We start from the raw sequence: 20,388 nt of genomic DNA on the forward strand, positions 1-20,388 counted from the left end.
GTGTTATAGTGCCTTTTGTAATTGGCCTTTAGAAACTGGAGGTTTTTTTTGGCTTCTTTTTAGTATTTTGCATCAATATATGGATGGTGAAAGGATGCGACCATTTTATCCACGTGATATAAAAGACATTAATTTGACCCATTGCCACGAGTCTATCTGTCACTCCGAGCCAAAAAAAAACAAATAAAAAATCTGTTTAATCACTTGGAACTTTAAGTGACAATTATTGATGACCATGTTACTTAAGTATTCATGTATTGCTGGGAACTAGAATGCGATGCTTGCTACAAATTTAGTCTACAATATAAATAATGGGTTTGGCATTTGACATAAACCCCAGGTAGTAATGAAGTTATATAAGAATAATTATGATAACTATCTGAATGCCAGGTCGCTTGTGGTCCAAGAAGCTATTCTGTTATCTGTATCACAGGTGTATTACCTCTTTTTGGATCTACTAGTGTTATTTATCATTAAAGAGGCAAGTTGAGTCATACAGAATTTATTTTGTTACCCCTTTTGACTTGGTATACAATATGTCTGTAGCTGAAAAACCGTATGAGCGAAGAAAACAGGCCTTTTGATGTAAATGACTATTCATATCAGGAAAATGTGCTATACCCAGCAGGGTAAAAAAAAATAATAATTGTGTACTATCTGTTATTAAGAATCTACCCACCCCCAGAAATGTTTCAAAATGGTGTAAGCACATTATTTTCTTTTCTCAAAGCTCACTAGTTTGAGTGCATTTAGGTTTCAAAATATGTTAATAGTTAAAATACTTCTCTGCATCTTGGAATTTATTTTTATTGCACCATGAATAGAAAATGTATATTATATTTTTAAATTTTGAGTATCGATTGTGTTTCATATAGAAATAAAAAGAGCAATGAGATACACCAACTATCTAAGTGGTTTGCATTAAGTTACTTAAAACAACAAAAACGGGGCCATTTTACTATTTTATGCTGCAAATGGTTATGCTCCCGCAAAAGATAACATAAAGTGTCTTAAATGTTTATAGGTCCTTTATATTGAGTTTAATGAAATAAGTGGCATGAGTATTATATAGACAATGAGCATTTAAAGAGGCAAATGTAAAATAAGGAAATACAGGCATTTGCTAATGCATTGTGCTATTAGTAAATAAAATAAATTGTGTTATTGTAACATTTAGAATACAGAAATGTATTTGCTAATCTCCTCATTAAGCAGCTTAATTCCCAGAATCCAAATTGGAGAAACTAGAAGAAATTGCTATTAAAGACATCCTCATTATAAAACTTCTGAGTGTACTACAGTTGCGCAAAAATAAGCGGCCTTGAAAAGACTATCATTTTTTTTTGTTACGTTTATTTTTTTATGATATTTGGATATTACTACATAAATTATATAAATATTTAAAATATTAATACAAATTTAAAGTACTTGTTTTCTTAGGTTAATGGCGCAAAAATATTTTTTTAGAATCCGAAATTGTAAATGCCCTTAAAGAGCTGACATTTTGTAAGATACTATTTGAATATATCAGACTTAAAGTTAATTCTTGCATAAAAGTATTTTTAACACTTGGTTTCCTTTTGAAATATAAAAGCATCCTATCTCAGTTTTAGTGCTTTGTATAGAATTGAACAGCATGTAAAATGTGTACTTGGCGGACTATAACTATACGTTTTCTCAGGGGACAGTCCCAATTTTCGGGGCAATGCTAAGCTGCCCCTACTGTCCTGCTTTTGTGGGCAGTATAGAATATGACTAATCGGAGAGATCCTACGATCTCCCCCGACCGGTCCACAGCACAGGCCTCCATCGCAGCTCCCACTGACCACCCTGCCAGCAAAGTAGGTGTGATGGGAAGTCCTTGCTCAGTTCTGCCTCCATCCATTCCTTCCCCATATCTGGCCAAACCACCCAACCAAGTTGCCATGGTTTGGACTCCTGAAATACTGGGAGTATGCTGTAATTATGGTGCTAATTAGGGTACTCTTCCAGAAAATTAAGCAGATGTCACTGCAGATTAGCAGGCACAAAAGTAGGGAAAAGTCTGCTATCCACTTTGTATTGAAAAGGCTTTGTCTATCCCTACTTAAGCATGGTGGGCAGGTGAATCATTGTACTTCTCTTGTGACTCAACAGCAGCTGGAAGGCCATGCTTGACTTTATAAAAGCAAACATGGTTATTTTTACACACATTTTGCCACAACTTAATCATTGGCGGTGTCATGTACGTGGTCAGGATAGTGCAAACCAACAAGCGTGTGCATCGCCTCGGTCACAGATCATGTCATCGCTGCATCGATACAATATGTAGCATTCCATACCACCGTTAAATACACTTTTCATTAAATAATTTCATATAACTGCTTGTGCTCATTGTCATAAAACATAATAATCCTATCCTATTACACTGTCCTGGTCTCTTCAGCATTTAGAAACGTTGTTATAGATCTTATAAAATCTTATAACTAAAAGTTTATTTTCAAAGAATATTGAAGTCTGCCCTGGTTCATTGCTTTTCAGCTTTTGATACAGCTGGGAAGGGATATACAACCCACAGACAAAGGAAATTGCTCATGCATAACACTCATATGTTACCCATACACTGCTTTATTCACTAAACATTTTTTTCCAGTAGGCATAACGAGAGGAAATTGAACTACAATCCCCCAAATCATTAGCAGCATAGTCCCTCGTAAGGAAAATGTGTAGAGTAAGTTATGCAAATCTCAGAATTTGGAAGAAATAATATAACTAAAATGAACCGCTGCATATTTTTGCAGTCCTGGTCTCTTTTCCCCATTATTTATAAAGTAAAACAAAATAATAAGATATTGCATATTGGAAAAACAGAAACGCTACCGAGAAAGAGCCTTGGAAAACCTTTGTACGTTGGAAAGAAATGTACATGTTTAACAATCATAATAATCATGGAATGCCTTTTCTACAGACGTAAATGTTATTTATTTACTTTTTGCAGCAAAATAATGATGTAGTGAACAAAATGAATACTACATTGCCTTTAGTGTGGGGTGACAGATTTCCAGATTTTACCAGCAGCCCTTAACCCCCCCCCAAAAAAACTGCGAAACAAGAAAAAGCAAAACAACTAGGCATTGCAGCATTTATTCTCCATTTTATACACACTGTTTATGTAAGGCTAGGTCATTGCTAGACACCAAACCAAGATAACATGTACAACGAGGTTGATGCCAGTAATGTGGCTAATGTCAGCGGATAGAGCTAGCCCCGGGGAAACCCAGACAGTAAGTAGTCAAAGAGTAGGTGGTAAGTATACATGACCAAATAGAGGGCTGTCCCGGACGTTCAGAGGAGTAGGGCTAGCCGCAGATAACCTTTAGTGGATGAGAAGTGGCGAGGGAGTAGGCATGGCCAAAACAACATTCCCTTAACAAGAGACTGAGGGATCCGGAGACTCAAGGAAGCACCAGCAGTCTCTGGGTTAATAGTGTTGAGTTCCTATGTATGAATGCTAGCCTGCTTAGAAGGCAAGCCAATGTGCCATCATACCACATGGACGCTGGCTGTGTGCAATCCGAACTACTACAGAAAGTGCTGGAAGATTTATAATTATAATTCCAGCATTGGAATTATACTTAAGAACATTTCTTGATTCAGTAGAGACAGACATTGGAGGAGGAAAGTGAAAAAGAAGTCCCATAAAATGAGATTATATACACCAGGTTTCCGGAAGTAAAACGCATTGGAGTCCATCCAAATAGGCCTTTTTCCTAAATGCAGGGCTGGAATGTTCCTTTAAAGACAATGATTAGTCAGGCACATGCTGTCAAAACTAATATTTGCTGCAGATCGTGTTCTTTGGAAATCAGAGGACTTTGTTTTTTTCAGCATATTATTTATAAAGATGTGGCATACTCTTAATTGCACTGCAATGACAACTGATATACTGACTTTAATAATACATGTAAATGAAAACAGAAGATATTGATTTTTTCCTGATTAGGAGAGCTTGCAATCTAGATGATTTAATATTTTCCGCTCTTAACAGAACTGTTAATTTAAAAGGTAGTAAACCTTGCAAATGAAAATGCTTATTTCATAGTGTTTAAACACACGTCAGATCCCATAGTTCAGTTTACGCACTGGAACAGGCTTTACTTTATGTTGTCAAGGTCAGACCTATATTCCAGGTCCCTCTAAGTACAAAGACAAGCGCACTAGTGTTCCCCACACCAATAAATTCAATTATTGAATGGCTTTGTAGCTGGGCCCTAGGCAGAAAATGTGCCTGCTTAAAAACAGAAGGAGCATCCTGGGTGTTGAGACTACAACTAAGCTCTTTGGCAGTAAAATTTAAAGAAATGTCACTCTAAGTACATGCACCATCTTTTTTAAAGTAACAATCTAGTCCTTAAATTATATATTTTTCTTTTTAATGCTTGTTCGAGTCCATTTTGTACAGACAGCAATCCATCTTACTTTATGCAAATCATGACAGGCGTTCTTTAGTTATTGTCTATTGTTCTCACTCCTTTGCACATATCCTGAAATCGGGGCGCGTAAGCAAAAAGCGCACTGCTTGCACACACTCATTAGCACTCCCTTTGGAGTCAACGAGAGCTGAGCTCCCACTGCAGTAACAGACAGTAGCAGCACCCAATCACATGTATGCTAATGTTCCTCAAGCAAACTGCAATTGGCTGCTGCTACTCCCATATATTTCAATGGCAGTTCTATTCCTATTGGCTACTGAACATGTGCAAGAAGAATATGTATGGATGCTGGTTGCTTTAAGTAATGGCCACTTTGGGAGGAGTTTCATGAGACAGATGTATCAGTTACTTACTTTAATACAAAAAAAAGATGCACTGGAGTCCATGCAAAATGGGCTCAAATGGGCTTTTTAACATGGAAACACAGCTAGTAAGCTAGTATTTCCATTTGTGTGAACAATGAAGAACAATAGTCAAAGTGCTTCATTGTTGGTACCTAACTCAGGTAAAATTATTTAGCATGGGTCTCTGTCATTCGGATTTATGCTGGAAACAATGCAGTATGGTGGGTACTTTTATTCATGTCTGGTGGTGATCTCTAGACTCTTAGGGAAACCTCTAGCTCCTTGGCTTTATTTAGTTTCTAGCTCAACCCCAGATTTAACCAAACAGAATCACAGGCTGGTGATCAGAATTGCATATAGTGTGTGTGTGTATGTGTATATGTGTGTATTTATAATATATACTTGGAACAAGCCCATGCTCATATGAACTCCTTGCTTCTCATTTTGTTTACTAGTGGTTCAAATGGAGGCTTGTAAATCACTGTACATTAATAAATCCTTAAATTTGCAGTTATTTTTAATGTGTTAGCTTTCTTCACAGAGCGCTCCACCATATTTTGGCCAGCTGGTAAAACTATAACCTACTTTATGAGAAGAGAAGGCTGGACATTAACTTTTTAATTTTCATTCCTGTGGTTCTGTGTAAATATACTGCTGTACGGAACACACATATTTCATATTTAAAAGAATGCTGTGTCTGTTTTATTTTGTGTAGTTTAGCTGGCTACCAAGCAATCAAAAATCTAAGTACTACATGAAACAGGCAGATTCAGATAAGTATAGAGGAAAATGAGTTGGAAAATAACAATTATTTAGAAGGCAGCCAAGCCTTGGAAGGAAAAATCAAAATGTTGACACCAGAGGTAAAGAATTCCACTCTGCACGTTCACTCGCTTTGACAGTATTTTAGTTTTGTCAGATTTTCCACTAAACACATTTAGAAGATAACTTTTATGTTCATTGTTGATTAATTTTAGATATATATATTTTAGGGATAACCCATTCAATATTGGATAGAAAGATTTATTTGCTTCCTTCGACCTACAAAAAACAAGAAGTGTAACCAGTAATAACCTGTATTATTAGTATATTATATAGTTATAATACTAAAAACCCAAGACCTAGTACAATAATTGTGTTTCATCACTAATGTGTTACAAAGTATTTAGTTAGATACAAAGTATGTATTTATTTTACAAACTGGGGCCAGACTGTGAATGAACAGTAGCTCTGAAAATATTGGACACCGGCCCGGCCTGTGTCTCCTGCCTGTGCCACTAAAGGGATTCTAGAATAGAATAAAACTTAATGTATTCATTCTAGATCATGAAGATGTATAAACCTTTCAGATATACCTTTAAAAATGCAAATGTGTTATTAGTAATGTAGTTACCTGTAGTCAAATCCTGTGTTTCTGTGTTTTATGTATGTAAAATAAATGTGTACAGGAATGATGCATGGCACATGAGTTATATATGGGTTACCTTTTTCTCGCTATAAGCACAACATGATACTTTCAATAAAAACATAGATTGTATGCAAGATTGTATTTAGCAGTATAAAAGTAAAAATAGTAATTTCGGGAACCGTAGGACACCAGTTGTTGTTTAATTGTTAACTTAACAGCAGAGTCCTAATTTAGTATAATGAAGATTCTAGCAAATTCAATACGCAAGTCCGGCTTTTGCCATTATAACCGAAAGTAACCAAGTAAGTCACGTTATTTACAAATAGAAATTGACATTTGTGTACCGGTGTCTCGTGAACCTTCAAACATTACATGCTCTGCTGCTTTAACAATAAATTCCTGGTGGCTCCATGTGTGGCTGACATGCTCTGGATACACTCTAGATATCTTAGTATTGAGCAAAATGTTAATGAAGGATGAATACTAACTAGCCTATTTTTTCACTTCTGCTTTGTCATGTTTGACAACCATGAGCTTTATTCTTTACACATAATTCCTGCTTCAGTGGTTTTCCTTGAAAATGTGCCAAGCGCAAAGAGAAGCCAATTGAATAAACTGTTCATTTTTAATAGGAAGCATAATTAAATATGCAACTAATTAAATGGTATCATTAACCTTAGTATGCAGATAAGCCTCTTAAAAGCTTTTCCTGCTGCATTTAATCTTCACATACGTTTAAATCAAAGGCTCTCGTTGTTGATATCATGAGTAGGGTGTGAAGTGGTTAGTGCTTCATAGAAGTGTTATTGGCCTTTTAAATACCAGCTCCCATCTGTCTGATTTTTTTGCATGTTAACTGAATTTTCTATGCCATTTCTCAATGTAGTTTTCTTATAGGGGATATTTTAATCCTACCTAAAAATGTTGGATCTGTTTTTGTTTGTATAAAATGTTGTATTGTCCATATTTGAGAATAATAATATAAGGAAAGTTTCCCTTTCATTGGTTTTCCCTGATTGGATGTAGTTTTTCTATTAAACAGGTGTAAACATTCAATTTAGGAACTATTTCCAATGTCAACCGTATACGTGTCTTTCTTTTCTGTATCAGATAAATTACATTCTTTTTTTTATTCTTTTCTTTCTTGTTTATTTTGCTCTAATGTACTATCTTCCCTTTCCTCCTTGTATATATATTTCAATCTTCATCTACCTTTTTTAATTACATTGTAAATGTGGTCTGCCTTTTTGGTATAGAATATGGTTGGATACTGGAAAGGAAGTGTTTCAAAGAGTGTGTGAATTGACACCTAAAAAGCCAAAAAGTTAAAGAACATTTAGTGTAGCGTGAATACGTTCTCTAGTTATTGAAGTTAGAAAACGCCTACTAGAGAGGTGTTTGATGTTCAGTGCTAGGTTTGTTTCATAGTGATAAATAAGTTTGGCTTCAGCCAGCACGTTCCATTTTTTCTTCTAAAAAAAATCTTATCTTATATTCCGTTCAAATCTCTCAATGTCATCTTATTTATTTCCTCAACTATTTATTTCCTTGTAATATATCAAACTGGATGTATTATGGTTATAATGCACTCACCTTTTCTTCTTTAACTTGAATGTAGTATGAAAGCATAGATAGGTCCTTAAAATATTTTCTTTAATGACCAAATCTGTTAAAAGCGAAGAAAGCACACCAATAGCACAGTCAACATAATACATAAGAAATGCAGATGCACTTGCAGAAAGTTCTGGGGTCAAGAGCCAAACATCGAGTGGAATATGTAGATGAATAAAAGTCTGCTTGCATAAAAAGCATCCTCATCGCATTTTGCCAGGGTCAGTCTGACTTCCTCAAGATAGTCTTTTAGGAATGTATGTGTTGCAGATAGAATGTTATTTATTTTAGAATTATTTCCCCAACTAGCAGATCAAAAACATCTTGTCCCAGGAGCTCTGTAGATCACACCTATGGAAGCCATCATTTTATTTCCAAATTCTAAAGATACACAAGCCATCTTTTGTTCTCCTTTTTTTTACCACATTAACTTCTAAACTATTTGTCATGAGAAGGGCAGCCCATTTTCTACATAATTTCATGTATAACGCTTACCCTGGCAACATAGTAACATAGTTCATAAGGTTGAAAAAAGACCAAAGTCCATCAAGTTCAACCTATATACATATTGTGTCCCTACTGTGTTGACTACTGTGTTGATCCAGAGGAAGGCAAAAAACCCTTATGAAGCAGATGCCAATTGCCCCATACCAGGGGGAAAATTCCTTCCCGACTCCAAATATGGCAATCAGAATAAATCCCTGGATCAACGTTCTGTCCCTATTAATCTAATATCCATAACTTGTAATATTATTGCTTTCAAGAAACACGTCCAGGCTCCTTTTAAACTCTTTTATTGAGTTTACCATTACCACTTCCTCTGGCAGAGAGTTCCATAGTCTCACCGCTCTTACTGTAAAGAACCCCCGTCTGTGCTGGTGTAGAAACCTTCTTTCCTCCAGCCGTAGAGGATGTCCCCTTGTTATAGATACAGTCCTGGGTATAAATAGGTCCTGGGAGTGATCTCTGTACTGCCCCCTTATATATTTATACATAGTTATTAAGTCCCCCCTAAGCCGTCTTTTTTCCAAACTAAATAACCCTAATTCTGATAATATTTCTGGGTACTGTAGTCCACCCATTCCCCTTATTACTCTGGTTGGTATTACAAATTCCCACTTTTTTTGTCAGGTCTCTGTAATCGTCACTAAATTTACATTCTCACTTTTTATCATAGCACTTCGAGGGATCTTACGCCCTAACCCACAGGAATTTGTACACGTGGCTATAAGCGTACTGATTTTAACCTATATGTCACAGAGATCAGAGATCTGGCTTTGTGTGTGTGTGTGTGTGTGTGTGTGTGTGTGTGTGTGTGTGTGTGTATATATATATATATATATATATATATATTAGGGCTGCAACTAACGATTATTTTAATAATCGATTAGTTGGCCGATTATTTTTTCGATTAATCGATTAATCGGATAAAAAAAATGAATGTAAATTTTTCATTTATTTAAAATAATTTACTAAACAAATGATGTTAAATACAAACAGCAGAATAAAAAAACTTTGATAATACATTTCTTGTCTTTATTTCCCAACCAGCCCCCCAATATATGCACATTTGAGCCCAGGCTTGCTACGCTGCCTCCCAGACATGCCACGCTGCCTCCCCACATATGCCACGCTGCCTACCACAGCACTCCACGCTGCCTCCCACATATACCACACCACACTGCCTCCCACATCTGCCACTCCACGCTGCCTCCCACATCTGCCACTCCACGCTGCCTCCCACATCTGCCACTCCACTCTGCCTCCCACATCTGCCACTCCACGCTGCCTCCCATATATACCACTCCACTCTACCCCCACATATGCCACTGTGCCTGATACGCCTTATACCCCCTGAAACACCACTCCATCCTCCCCAGACATGCCACCCTGCCCTCCCCACATCTGCCACTCCACAATGCCTCCCACATATGCCACGCTGCCTCCCACATCTGCCACTCCACGCTGCCTCCCACATCTGCCACTGTGCCTGATACGCCTTATATCCCCACTCCATCCTCCCCAGACATGCCACCCTGCCTCCCAGACATGCCACTTCTCTACCCCCAGATATGCCACTCTACCCCCAGATATGCCTTATACACCCTGATACACCACTCCGTCCTCCCCAGACATGCCACACTGCCCTCCCCACATATGCCTTATATACTGTATATGCCTTATACCCCCAGATATGTCACTTCACTGCCCCCAGGATTTAGATTCCCCTAAATTAACCCTAAACTCCCCATTAACCATAACTACCCCTAAATTAACCCTTAACACCCCCTTAACCACAGCATCCCCTAAATTAACCCTAAAGACCCCATCAACCACAGCATCCCCTAAATTAACCCTAAACACACCATTAACCACAACTGCCTCAAATTAACCCCAAACACCCCATTAACCACAGCTGCTCCTAAATTAACCCTAAACACCCTATTAACATAACTGCCCCTAAATTAACCCTAAACACCCAATTAACCATAACTGCCCCTAAATTAACCCTAAACACCCCACTAACCATAACTGCCCCTAAATTAACCCCCACCTCCCCTAACTTTCAGTAGCCCAAATATATATATATATATATTACATACATATATACATATATATACATATACACACACACATACACATTAGATATATATATATATATATATATATATATATATATACATATACATATACATATACTTACAGTTAGATGAGTGTCACAGCCATGTGGTTCTGGCCTGGAGAAGGAAGGGGCGGGGCCAGTTGTCACAGTGATTACAGGGAGGGGGAGTAAGTAGGAGCTGCTGCTGTGAGACGGTGAGTCAGACTAAACGGATTATATCATGAGGGGGATTTTTCAGAGCGTTTGCTCTGAAAAAACCCTCATTTTATAATCGATAATAATCGATTCAACTAATCGATAATGAAATTCGTTGCCAACGAATTTCATTATCGATTATTATCGATTTTATCGATTAGTTGTTGCAGCCCTAATATATATATACACAATTACTTTATGTACACACAATGTTGTTTTTTTTTCTAATTAATCCAAATAGTGCAGACAGTGTGCGCAACAAGAGTGTTAGTTTGTTTCAGGTAAATTAAGATTTGTAGTAACAATTACCTCTTTAATGCATTGCTCTATTTTGCATCAATGTACTGCTCGGCAACTCAATTTTTAAATTGCCATTTAGTATTTTGATTACTAAGTGATCAGAGTAATTAGAATGTTGCTCTCCAGCCGAAGCCTAATAATTGAGGAAATTATCCTCTTGGTGCAAGTTTCCTAAATTAGATTTTTTTTTCCCCTCAGCATTTAATCACAGTCATAACCAACTCAAACCGTTTCAACACTTGTATTTTAAATAAACAATACGTAAAACAACAGAGCTGTCCGCTGTATGACGGATAGGAATACCAGGTACTTTTCTGTTTCTGAAATTCTCAAATTGTATAATTCATTGTATTTTTTTGAATGTTTTTTTGCAGTGTGAAAATTACTGTACATCAACTAGGATAATTATTGTTTTTATTATTATTATTATAGAGTCCCATCATATTCTGGATCTCTGTGCTATTGGTATATTTTAATGGTATATTTTAATAACTTTTTTGCCTGATCAATGACATGTTTTAGTTTCCACAAAATGGCATTGTTAAATAACTCTTCTGCATATTTTTTTTTTATTATTATTATTTCAGCATAAAAAAGACAAAATAGAATCAATTTGTAAGACTCATAGAATAATATTGAGGTGTTTTAATCACCCGAAGGAAGTGATTCTCTTTTTGTCTTCGCAAAGCATGACATTTCAGTTTCTCGGCCAATAAAATAATTACGTTAAAAGAATTGCAATGATTTACTGTACGGAGAGCTTCAGAGCCAAGGTTACCATGGTGAACTACGCATCCGTGAAAAAAATTAGTTCAATTGAGAGTGACCTATCTGTGGTCAACCTTAAGATCTGAGTTTGAAGTATCGTATGAAGACTGTTTACAAATACGTGCCACGTAGCAAAAATAAAATATCAACACAGAAAACAATCACAATGATATAAAAAATGTGGAAAGATCTTTACGAAAACAAGATATATTTATTAAAAAAATGCGTAGTCTTGAACTTGGAAAGATTAAATGGTGCAATTGAATTTGATAATTTTACCAAGAACACTAAAAGAACAGTAAAACATTTCAATTTTTATTTTATCTAAATTTGTTGTCTTCTGTACTGAAATAATATCAGTTGCTTTTTTTGAAGAGTAGGTGTAGAAACAATATTAAGTATGGGATATACTGACCTTTTTTTGGGGGAAAAAGCTTGAAAATAAGAGCGTAGGTCAGTAGCACATGACTTTTTCTTGGTGCATTTCTTAATGTCTACTGAATGGCACATGCTCTAAGAAAATGAACCCCTTCGGGCAATGGATCTAGTACTGAGAGAGGCAATCATCAAATATTTAAGATGAAAATGCAGTAACACATGCTAGCTGTCGTCTGCATGTTTGCCAAATGTTATGACAAAGAGTTTTTTTTAAAACCAACAAACTAACAAAAAAAATTCGTTGAGAGCATGTCATGAAAATAATCATTGATTCAAGGAGACATTCTTATCTGGCAACCTGAATCTCCACTGAAATTTATACATGACATGGTAATTATATATTCTAGAAAAATACATGAAATATTCCACAATTATATCTAAATTATACATTATAAGGCATACATATCTGGATGTTGTCATATTATACATTAAATCTAGTGCATAAATCAGTTCGATATAATTCTGATGTCGCCTCAAGGCATAAAATATGACACAGGAGTAGTCATGTAGATATTATCAAGATCAATAATTCACCGAGCAGTTGTTTTATGTAAAGTAATGCCTACTAATAAAAATTACATGCAAGTTACATTTTCAGTTGGAGCCCCCCCCCCCCGTAATGCAAACATTATGAAATATGAATGATGTATTTGTATATTTCTATAAATACAAGCATACCATCAGATTTGCTGCTGACAATGAAACTATTATTGACTTTTGTAATAATTTTGTAATATTGCCATACTACAGTGTTGAAACCGCTAATCTCATTTTTGCCGTAATCTGTGTTAGAATGCTTGGTATTTCACAACAGCATCTTAATATTAGCGGAATACTAGCTGGTAATATTCAATATGCATTAAAAGTACTTTTTAATAACTGAAACATAATTAAACGTTAAGCTTACCATTTTTCTTTTAATTATTGTGGAATTTTTATTTTGTTTTAAATAATACTAATAGTTTTTAAACACATTTTTAATTGTATAAGGTATTAATGATGGCATGATTTGCCTTTTTATTTTTTTTTAGAATATAATATGCACCAGATTGCTTAAAGCTAAATTTTTGGGGAAAAATACCGAATAGGTATTATGATTAATTTATCATTGATCATAATATTCTGTGAAATGCTAATATTTTGTATTTAATTGAGCCATATACATGTGGATAAAATATTTTACTGAACATGATATTTGTAAATGTCCTTAGGTTTTATCTGAATTTGTTTTTCAGCCATTGAAATGAAAGTTAAATATCAACAAATTAAGCCTCTTTAATGGGGTCAATACTGATTTCCCTTGGAATTTGAAGGCTCTGGCTGACTTAACAAATCATTTTGACACTCGGATGCAGGCATTTTAATATCTGTCGTACAAATTGCTTGTTCTTTTTGGCGCTTGTAGGATATGTACCTGCTCTTACCATAATTTCATGATACTGTTATTTTTTTAGCATGTGTATAGGATCTGTTGTCAAAATAATGATTTGAAATCCTATAGGATGAATGAATAAGAAACCCTTAAAATATATACATTTATTTATGACCTGAGCTTCACAGAAAATGTGGCTAAGCCTAGGACAGCAGGTCCTGGGGTACAGGAGCCCCTCTTCTGTATAACAGGGAGCCTATTGCCCTCTGATCAATAACCGATGTCCCAAACGCCTGTTTAATACTATGTGTTGACGTCATATCCTTAGTAGAAAGGATGGTAGCACGGAGGGGGCGGCTTGTGATGCTGCCCCGGCTTAGCCCTAGGGCAGTGCTGAAGCTAAATACCCCGCTAAACATAACAGCAAATTTAAAACATTCTGTGAGTTCTATTTACTTTATGTTTAGACGCTAATATTTTATGACTTCATTAAGATTTTGTTATGTAGCTTTAATTTATGTCTAAAATACTTTAAGATTCTGTATTAGGGTATTGGCTTGAGAAACCATTTGCATATGATATTTAACCTTTTCTCCCAATTAAAAGCATCGCAGTTACATTTTCGGTTTTGGGGAGGCTGGCATTCATTATGCGTGTTCATTCATCATACTTATGTGCTTAGTCCTGTTTAATTTTTTAGTTTGAAGAATCGTCTTTCAAAGTGTGTAAATATGCATAACTGACTAAATGTTAATCATGCGGTGAGGAGAGGTGAACTAAATGTCTAATTAAAAAAATGAGGTTTCTCAAAAGATGGGCAGCTGAGAAAAAAAAAACCTCATCTACAATTCACTCATAAAAATGCAAGATAAACACATTAGCGTTTCCACGCTAGACTTATTAATGTTCAGAGCTAATCTTTAGTTACGTTTTGGCTTCTATGTAGCTAATTGCATGTTTCTCTGTGTATGGTTACTATATTTTTTATATAATTTCCAGATTTTTTTAGTATAACTTTGTAGAACTGCATAAACGTGCACTTTTGGTGTATTTAACTCATTAATGCTAGCAAGTCATCACAACGTAAAGCCTCAGCTTTTAAAGTAGTGAGCTATTTCTGGGTTTTTACTGTTTGCCTCCCAACATTTTAAGTATACCAGCATCTCAGATTGACTGTTTGCGTTCTGTGTCTTTATTTTGATTGTACTGTACACAGTCGTCATTCGCATGGAAGTTGCATCCAAGAGAATTATTTATGCACAACTGAAAGGGGGTATCAGTGGAGTTTGGAGGACTATACTCAGTGGGTATCTGACTTAAAGCAACACTACTATCACTCATGTTTGGAACCCTGCAGTTCTTAAATCACCATGCATGGACCTTTAGACCTGTAGATTCAAAGGCGAGGTTGGACAGACGCGATCAGTCAGTCTTTGTTTACACTGTGATCTTTAGATGCATTTATAAATGTTTAATGGAAACGGCAAAGGAACCACATCTGCCTATATATATATCTATATATATATATATATATATATCTATATATATATCTATATATATATATATAGATATATATATATAGATATATATATATATATATATACATATATTCAGATACATATATATATTTATTCTACACATGCAGATCGTAATATATTCTTTTTATAGTTGACTTGCTATCTACAAATGTCTACACGACTAGGTGTGCTACAGAGCACACATTAAAACTTAGCATTAAGGAAGAATAATTCAATACCTTAAAGACAGAAAGAAAGTTGTAAAATTTCAAAAGCTTATAAAAAAGTTATTTGGTCTGATGAAACCAAAATTGACATTTTGGCCTTAGTGTGAAATATTATAGCTTTCTCCTGGCCAGAGGGTCTCATTGCCCTGAGAACACCACTCCTATAGCGAAGCCTGGTGATTCCAGGACGATCTTCCCTGATACTTTTTATCAACTGGGACTACTTGGATTGTTTGAAAAATACTTCAGTCTAAAGAGAACCTGTAGTGTTGATGATGATAGTTGGGTGGAGTGTTTCCATCCACACGGACAGAGTTTGAACAAGTCTGCCAAGAAGGAAGGGAAAATGTTTAAACTTACCCAGAAAGCATCACAGATCTGTTGCCAAAGTTCATTGTACAAAAAATTTGCATGATAATAAAGAAGCTTTGTGTCTTCAAAGAGTTAAGTGTGATGTGAATAAAAAAGAAAAATCCTGATTAAATAATTTTCATTTCATAACACAAATGGTAATTAATCTACCACGGAATGAATATATATGTTTATTAAATCTAAGCACTTGTCTAATATAACTATCTGTCTTGTTTGCCTACCTGCTTGCTTGTATAACTTTTGTGTATAAATTATGTATGAGGCATATAAAATATATGGTGCGCTTAACTAAACTGTTTTAATAAAAAAAAAATGTGTGTATGGGAAACAAACCTCATGATTGCCCTATTCCTGATCAAAATGTAATTCATTAACATCAAAATACCGGTACAATAGATATTTATTATAATAGATATAATAGACACAATTCAAACAATCCTGTTTAATTCAGAATAGTCTCAATAAATGCCTAATAAAACCCATAATCTATTGCCACCCGGGACCTGATTATCCAAACCACATCCTTGTAAACATCAGTGGAGTTTTACGGGACGTGTAACTCCAGTCTGTAGTAGACATACTGCCTTCAGCAGCAGTGAGTCAATATATCAAACCACAAGGCAAAATATACTATATAATATACTATATGTATTCTCTGTGGGACATCCTTGAGAGAGCAGAGAAGGACGGACGGAGTTAAGAAGGAACTGACTTAAACTGTTCTGTGACGTTGAAGTTGTGCACAATGTGACATATATGTAACGCATTGCACCACAGACATGAAAATGTTAATGGTTAGAGTGTATCAGCTCTTTTGTAAAATAGGGGAGAAATGTTCCCAGTTTAGTAAATGCTCTTAACAGACAAGAGGTGTTAATATTAAGAAATTTTAAAGTCTTTCTCAAATCCAAAATATGCTCTGACTTAACACTACATATGTAGGTCAAGAAAGTCAGAGGCGTTCTATTGGCGTTGTTGGCCTTAAACAATACATCAATGTTTTAGCTTCTTACTGCTCCAGACACATGTGAGTGATCTTAATAGGTTTATTTCTACTTACCTTTGTCTTAAAGGGAATGTTGAAGGATTGCTTCCATGTCCCTACCTACCAGAGAACTGAGGAGCGTATCATTGATGCACAACAAAGAGTCAGCTCAGTTAGGACTTTATTTGGTATCTTCTCAGTCCTTCCACTGCAATTCCCTCAGCTGCTGGCCCTAACACAGAACCTTTTTATTTAGAAAAAAACATTAATTGTACTCTAATTTGCTAGGCATAAATAAATTTATGTCATTTTACATTTTCTTCTGAATGTTTACTCAACTTTGAAGACCTTTAGGAAACCTTTACAGTTCCTAAAGAATACATGCATTAAAGTGCACTGGAGTCAATGGAAAATAGTCTCCAGCATGCCTCTAACGTGAAGACGGGGCACGTTTAAGCTGCTGAGCTATAATTCCCATAATTATTTCAGTCATTGGCTTACTAAGAGTCTTTGAACTCCAGTCCAGCAACATCCAGAAAACTATTTGTCTCTACGATACACTGAATGTGAGCCCAAAAGAATGTCACATTTAATTCTCACATTTTCTTTGCATAGACTTTAAAATTATAAAAAATAAAATGATTTATCAATGTAAATGATTAGTCCTTTCCTATTTACAGCTCTCTTTAATTGCTATAAAACACCATTTGTCAGCTTCATGTTCTATTGACAATGTTATCGATTTATCCAATTTTGGCTTTGTCTTGCCTTTTTGTACATAAAACTCACATATGCATTTCAAATGGGAAATAGCTCTATTGATTTTCTTAACTTGAGACCAAACGCTAAAGATTTTTGGATAAGCTTTCTCATTACTTAAGCCAAAATCAATATCAGAGAGCATCTTTTAACGAGTGTCGTCTGAGCATTGGACTTCTGAAACTGGGTCCTGTTCATCCTTTCCTTCACAGACTGGTCTTTCATGATTCTTATGTTGGTTGATGTTGTGTTTTCTCTTGGTGGATAAACTTTCAGGTTCTGAGAGGAGAATGCGGACTGCGGAACGAACAGGGGACTTCATCTTCACACCAAACACAATGTCTTCTTGCTGAGGTACCCAGTTTATTATTAATATAATGAATTCAAGTGTTGCTGCCACTTACAAATTGGAATCATTGGCATCAGTTACATTCTAGTACAATGGAAAGGAACATGTATATTTCAATACACCCACATATACACTGTATACATACATGGGACATGTCTTTTATATGCTGTGTCTGTGCTTGAATTGACACTTTTAGTGCCAAATTCTTCACCTGGGGAGTCAGGATAATTAGCAGTCGTATCTCTCTGCTTTTGTACAGAATGTGTAATGTAATTAATCGCTCTAATCCTTTAATGTCACTGGGCATTCTTCCAGTTACAGGCTCAGGAGCATACCATTTACCAGCTTCGAAGTGAAGAGTGTAACTTGAAATCTCAGCTTAAGGACTGGAAAGCGAAGGTTGCACATCTGCAGAATAAACTAGACACGTCTGACAAGTTATATGGGCAAGCCAAGCACCAGGTACTGTACAGAGATATCATTAACTTCCCTGCGCTACATAAATTAAACCAATTATGTCTTCTCTTAATTAACTGAGAATGACCTATTGATGTATAGACGAGAAAGATAGAGACTATACAGAGTACTGTACTAAATTTATTGGCTTCCAATTAGTCTAATATTGACTGGAACACTTAAGGCAAAGGAAGTCACTGCATTTATACTATGTGTACATAAAACATTAATTAAACGTATTCTACCACAATTAAGCCAGACAAAAACACACATTTCTTTACCTTCCTTTTTGGTGATTGATACTCTATGGCGTGTCAAAGGAACAGATGTCTCATCGCACCTATAACTCCATCTTCACAGGTATCTATACATACACACATTTACCTATACTCACACTCGCATTTACTTACACATGTACACACTCATATACGAACTCAATCCATGTATCACTCACATTTACATTTAGGACACCCTCCCAGCTTACCTACCTTTTTAGGCTCTTCTTTTGTGTTTAGGCAGCTGATGACCGGTAGAGACTTCCTTTGCTTTAAGTATGGCAGTCAAGATTAAATTGCCAGAATATGACATAATTTCCCGCTGCTCAGACACAGATAGCATTGCAACTGCTGAAACATTAATTGTTTTTCCAATTGAATCTTACTTATAGGTTTACTTTCTTTCCATGACCGTGCAATTAATATTTTTGTAGCCGCAAACGCATGTATTATTATTATTTTTCTTTCCGGAGATAAAGTTACAGGGAGAATATGTAGCAAAGCGATTATTTTTTTTTAATCTTTTATTATCTATTTTTTCCAATAGTTCATATGTAGCCTTCCAAAGGGTACTTCTTTTTTAGTTTTAACTACTCAAGTATAATAAGAAAAAGGGGTAAATTGTGAGTATTATACTCGGAAAGTTACAGTAGTGTACAGGGAATGTAATAATAATAATATGGGGGATTCCCGGGAGTGAAACCTCTCAAACACATTACACTTTATACAATCGCTCTTTCCATTCCAGTCTCTGCAACAGATAGAGACAAACCCAAATAAATACATGACCTTAGAAATGCCTGAGTAAACAATGGAACATACACAACACTTTCAATTAAAAAAAAATTACAACAAACCAAAGAAACACCAAACAATAAATACAATACAGCGACTACCGTTTATAACAAAGTGCAACATTTACGCTGTATAACAGTGACAGGGATGTGGGGAGGTCTGATCTGCGCAGAGCTATCATTAAGCAATGCTGTCCGAGGTCCAAATGTTTTCTGCTGTTCTTTTTTTCCTGTGTTTCTTTCCCACTCCCCTCTAATGCTATCCTGCCACAGCTGAAAAAATAAGTGTATGCCTACTTCAGCCCTGCCATCCGTTAAACCACTACAACTACAAGGACACCGCCAAAAAAAAAGATAGAAATGTCATTGTTAGATATCGTGCTTTGCACGTTCAATGTTTACCAAATAGGCCAAAAGTGGTATAAGAAACTTATGGAAGGAATCGTACACGTGCGGGATATTCTTCATCAGGCTTTTATTTTGTTGCAGTAATTGAATAGAACAGAACGCCATTATTAAGAGAAAAAAGATCACATGTAGAAACTTTGTATTGTATTCAAAATCATTGGTCTGTGTGTCAGTTTTAGGTCCAGTTACACTACCAACATCTTTCTATTACGTGAAACATTAAGCGGAAATATAATCAAAACACTAGACATACAAGACATGGCTAAAATCAAGATATCTAAACCAATCACATTACATTTTCTATAGAGAAGCAGCAGCTGATCTAGTTGTGTACAAGATATCTTATATCTTATAAAAATAAAAAAATTAAATCTGCATAATTAAAGGACCCTGATCCTGAGAGGGTTAAGTGTGTGTAGCTGTTGATTTCATTCTGTATGTACCGTAATTGTAACACCGAGTTTTAGTACTTTTATAGATCCATCCAAAACGATTTAGGAAATTGTTTAGCATAATACTTCAATAGGGAACTTTAATGGGGTGCAATAGGCAGGTATAAATGCAAGTCCCTTTCCATAATGTTAAAATAATGTAAATCAAACATTTGTTGATTAGATGCTTGAAATCACAAGCAACTAAGTGTTTGAGAGAAAGTTATTTAAAGACCACACTGAAATCATTATGTTCAATCGTGACTGTATAAATAAAATTATAT

At 35.5% G+C, this 20,388-nt stretch overlaps 1 protein-coding gene across 1 annotated transcript in view; it reads left to right on the forward strand.

The window, feature by feature from the left end:
• LOC128496406 (putative leucine-rich repeat-containing protein DDB_G0290503) overlaps nucleotides 1-20,388 on the forward strand; it is a 208,103-nt gene that overhangs the window by 24,595 nt on the left and 163,120 nt on the right. Inside the window, exons 3-4 of the mRNA XM_053466019.1 lie at nucleotides 17,668-17,745; nucleotides 18,056-18,202. Coding sequence (XP_053321994.1) covers nucleotides 17,668-17,745; nucleotides 18,056-18,202 — 225 coding nt within the window. The remainder of the gene's footprint in view (nucleotides 1-17,667; nucleotides 17,746-18,055; nucleotides 18,203-20,388) is intronic.

This window comes from Spea bombifrons, chromosome 5, assembly GCF_027358695.1.
Source record: "Spea bombifrons isolate aSpeBom1 chromosome 5, aSpeBom1.2.pri, whole genome shotgun sequence".
Lineage (NCBI taxonomy): Eukaryota > Metazoa > Chordata > Amphibia > Anura > Pelobatidae > Spea > Spea bombifrons.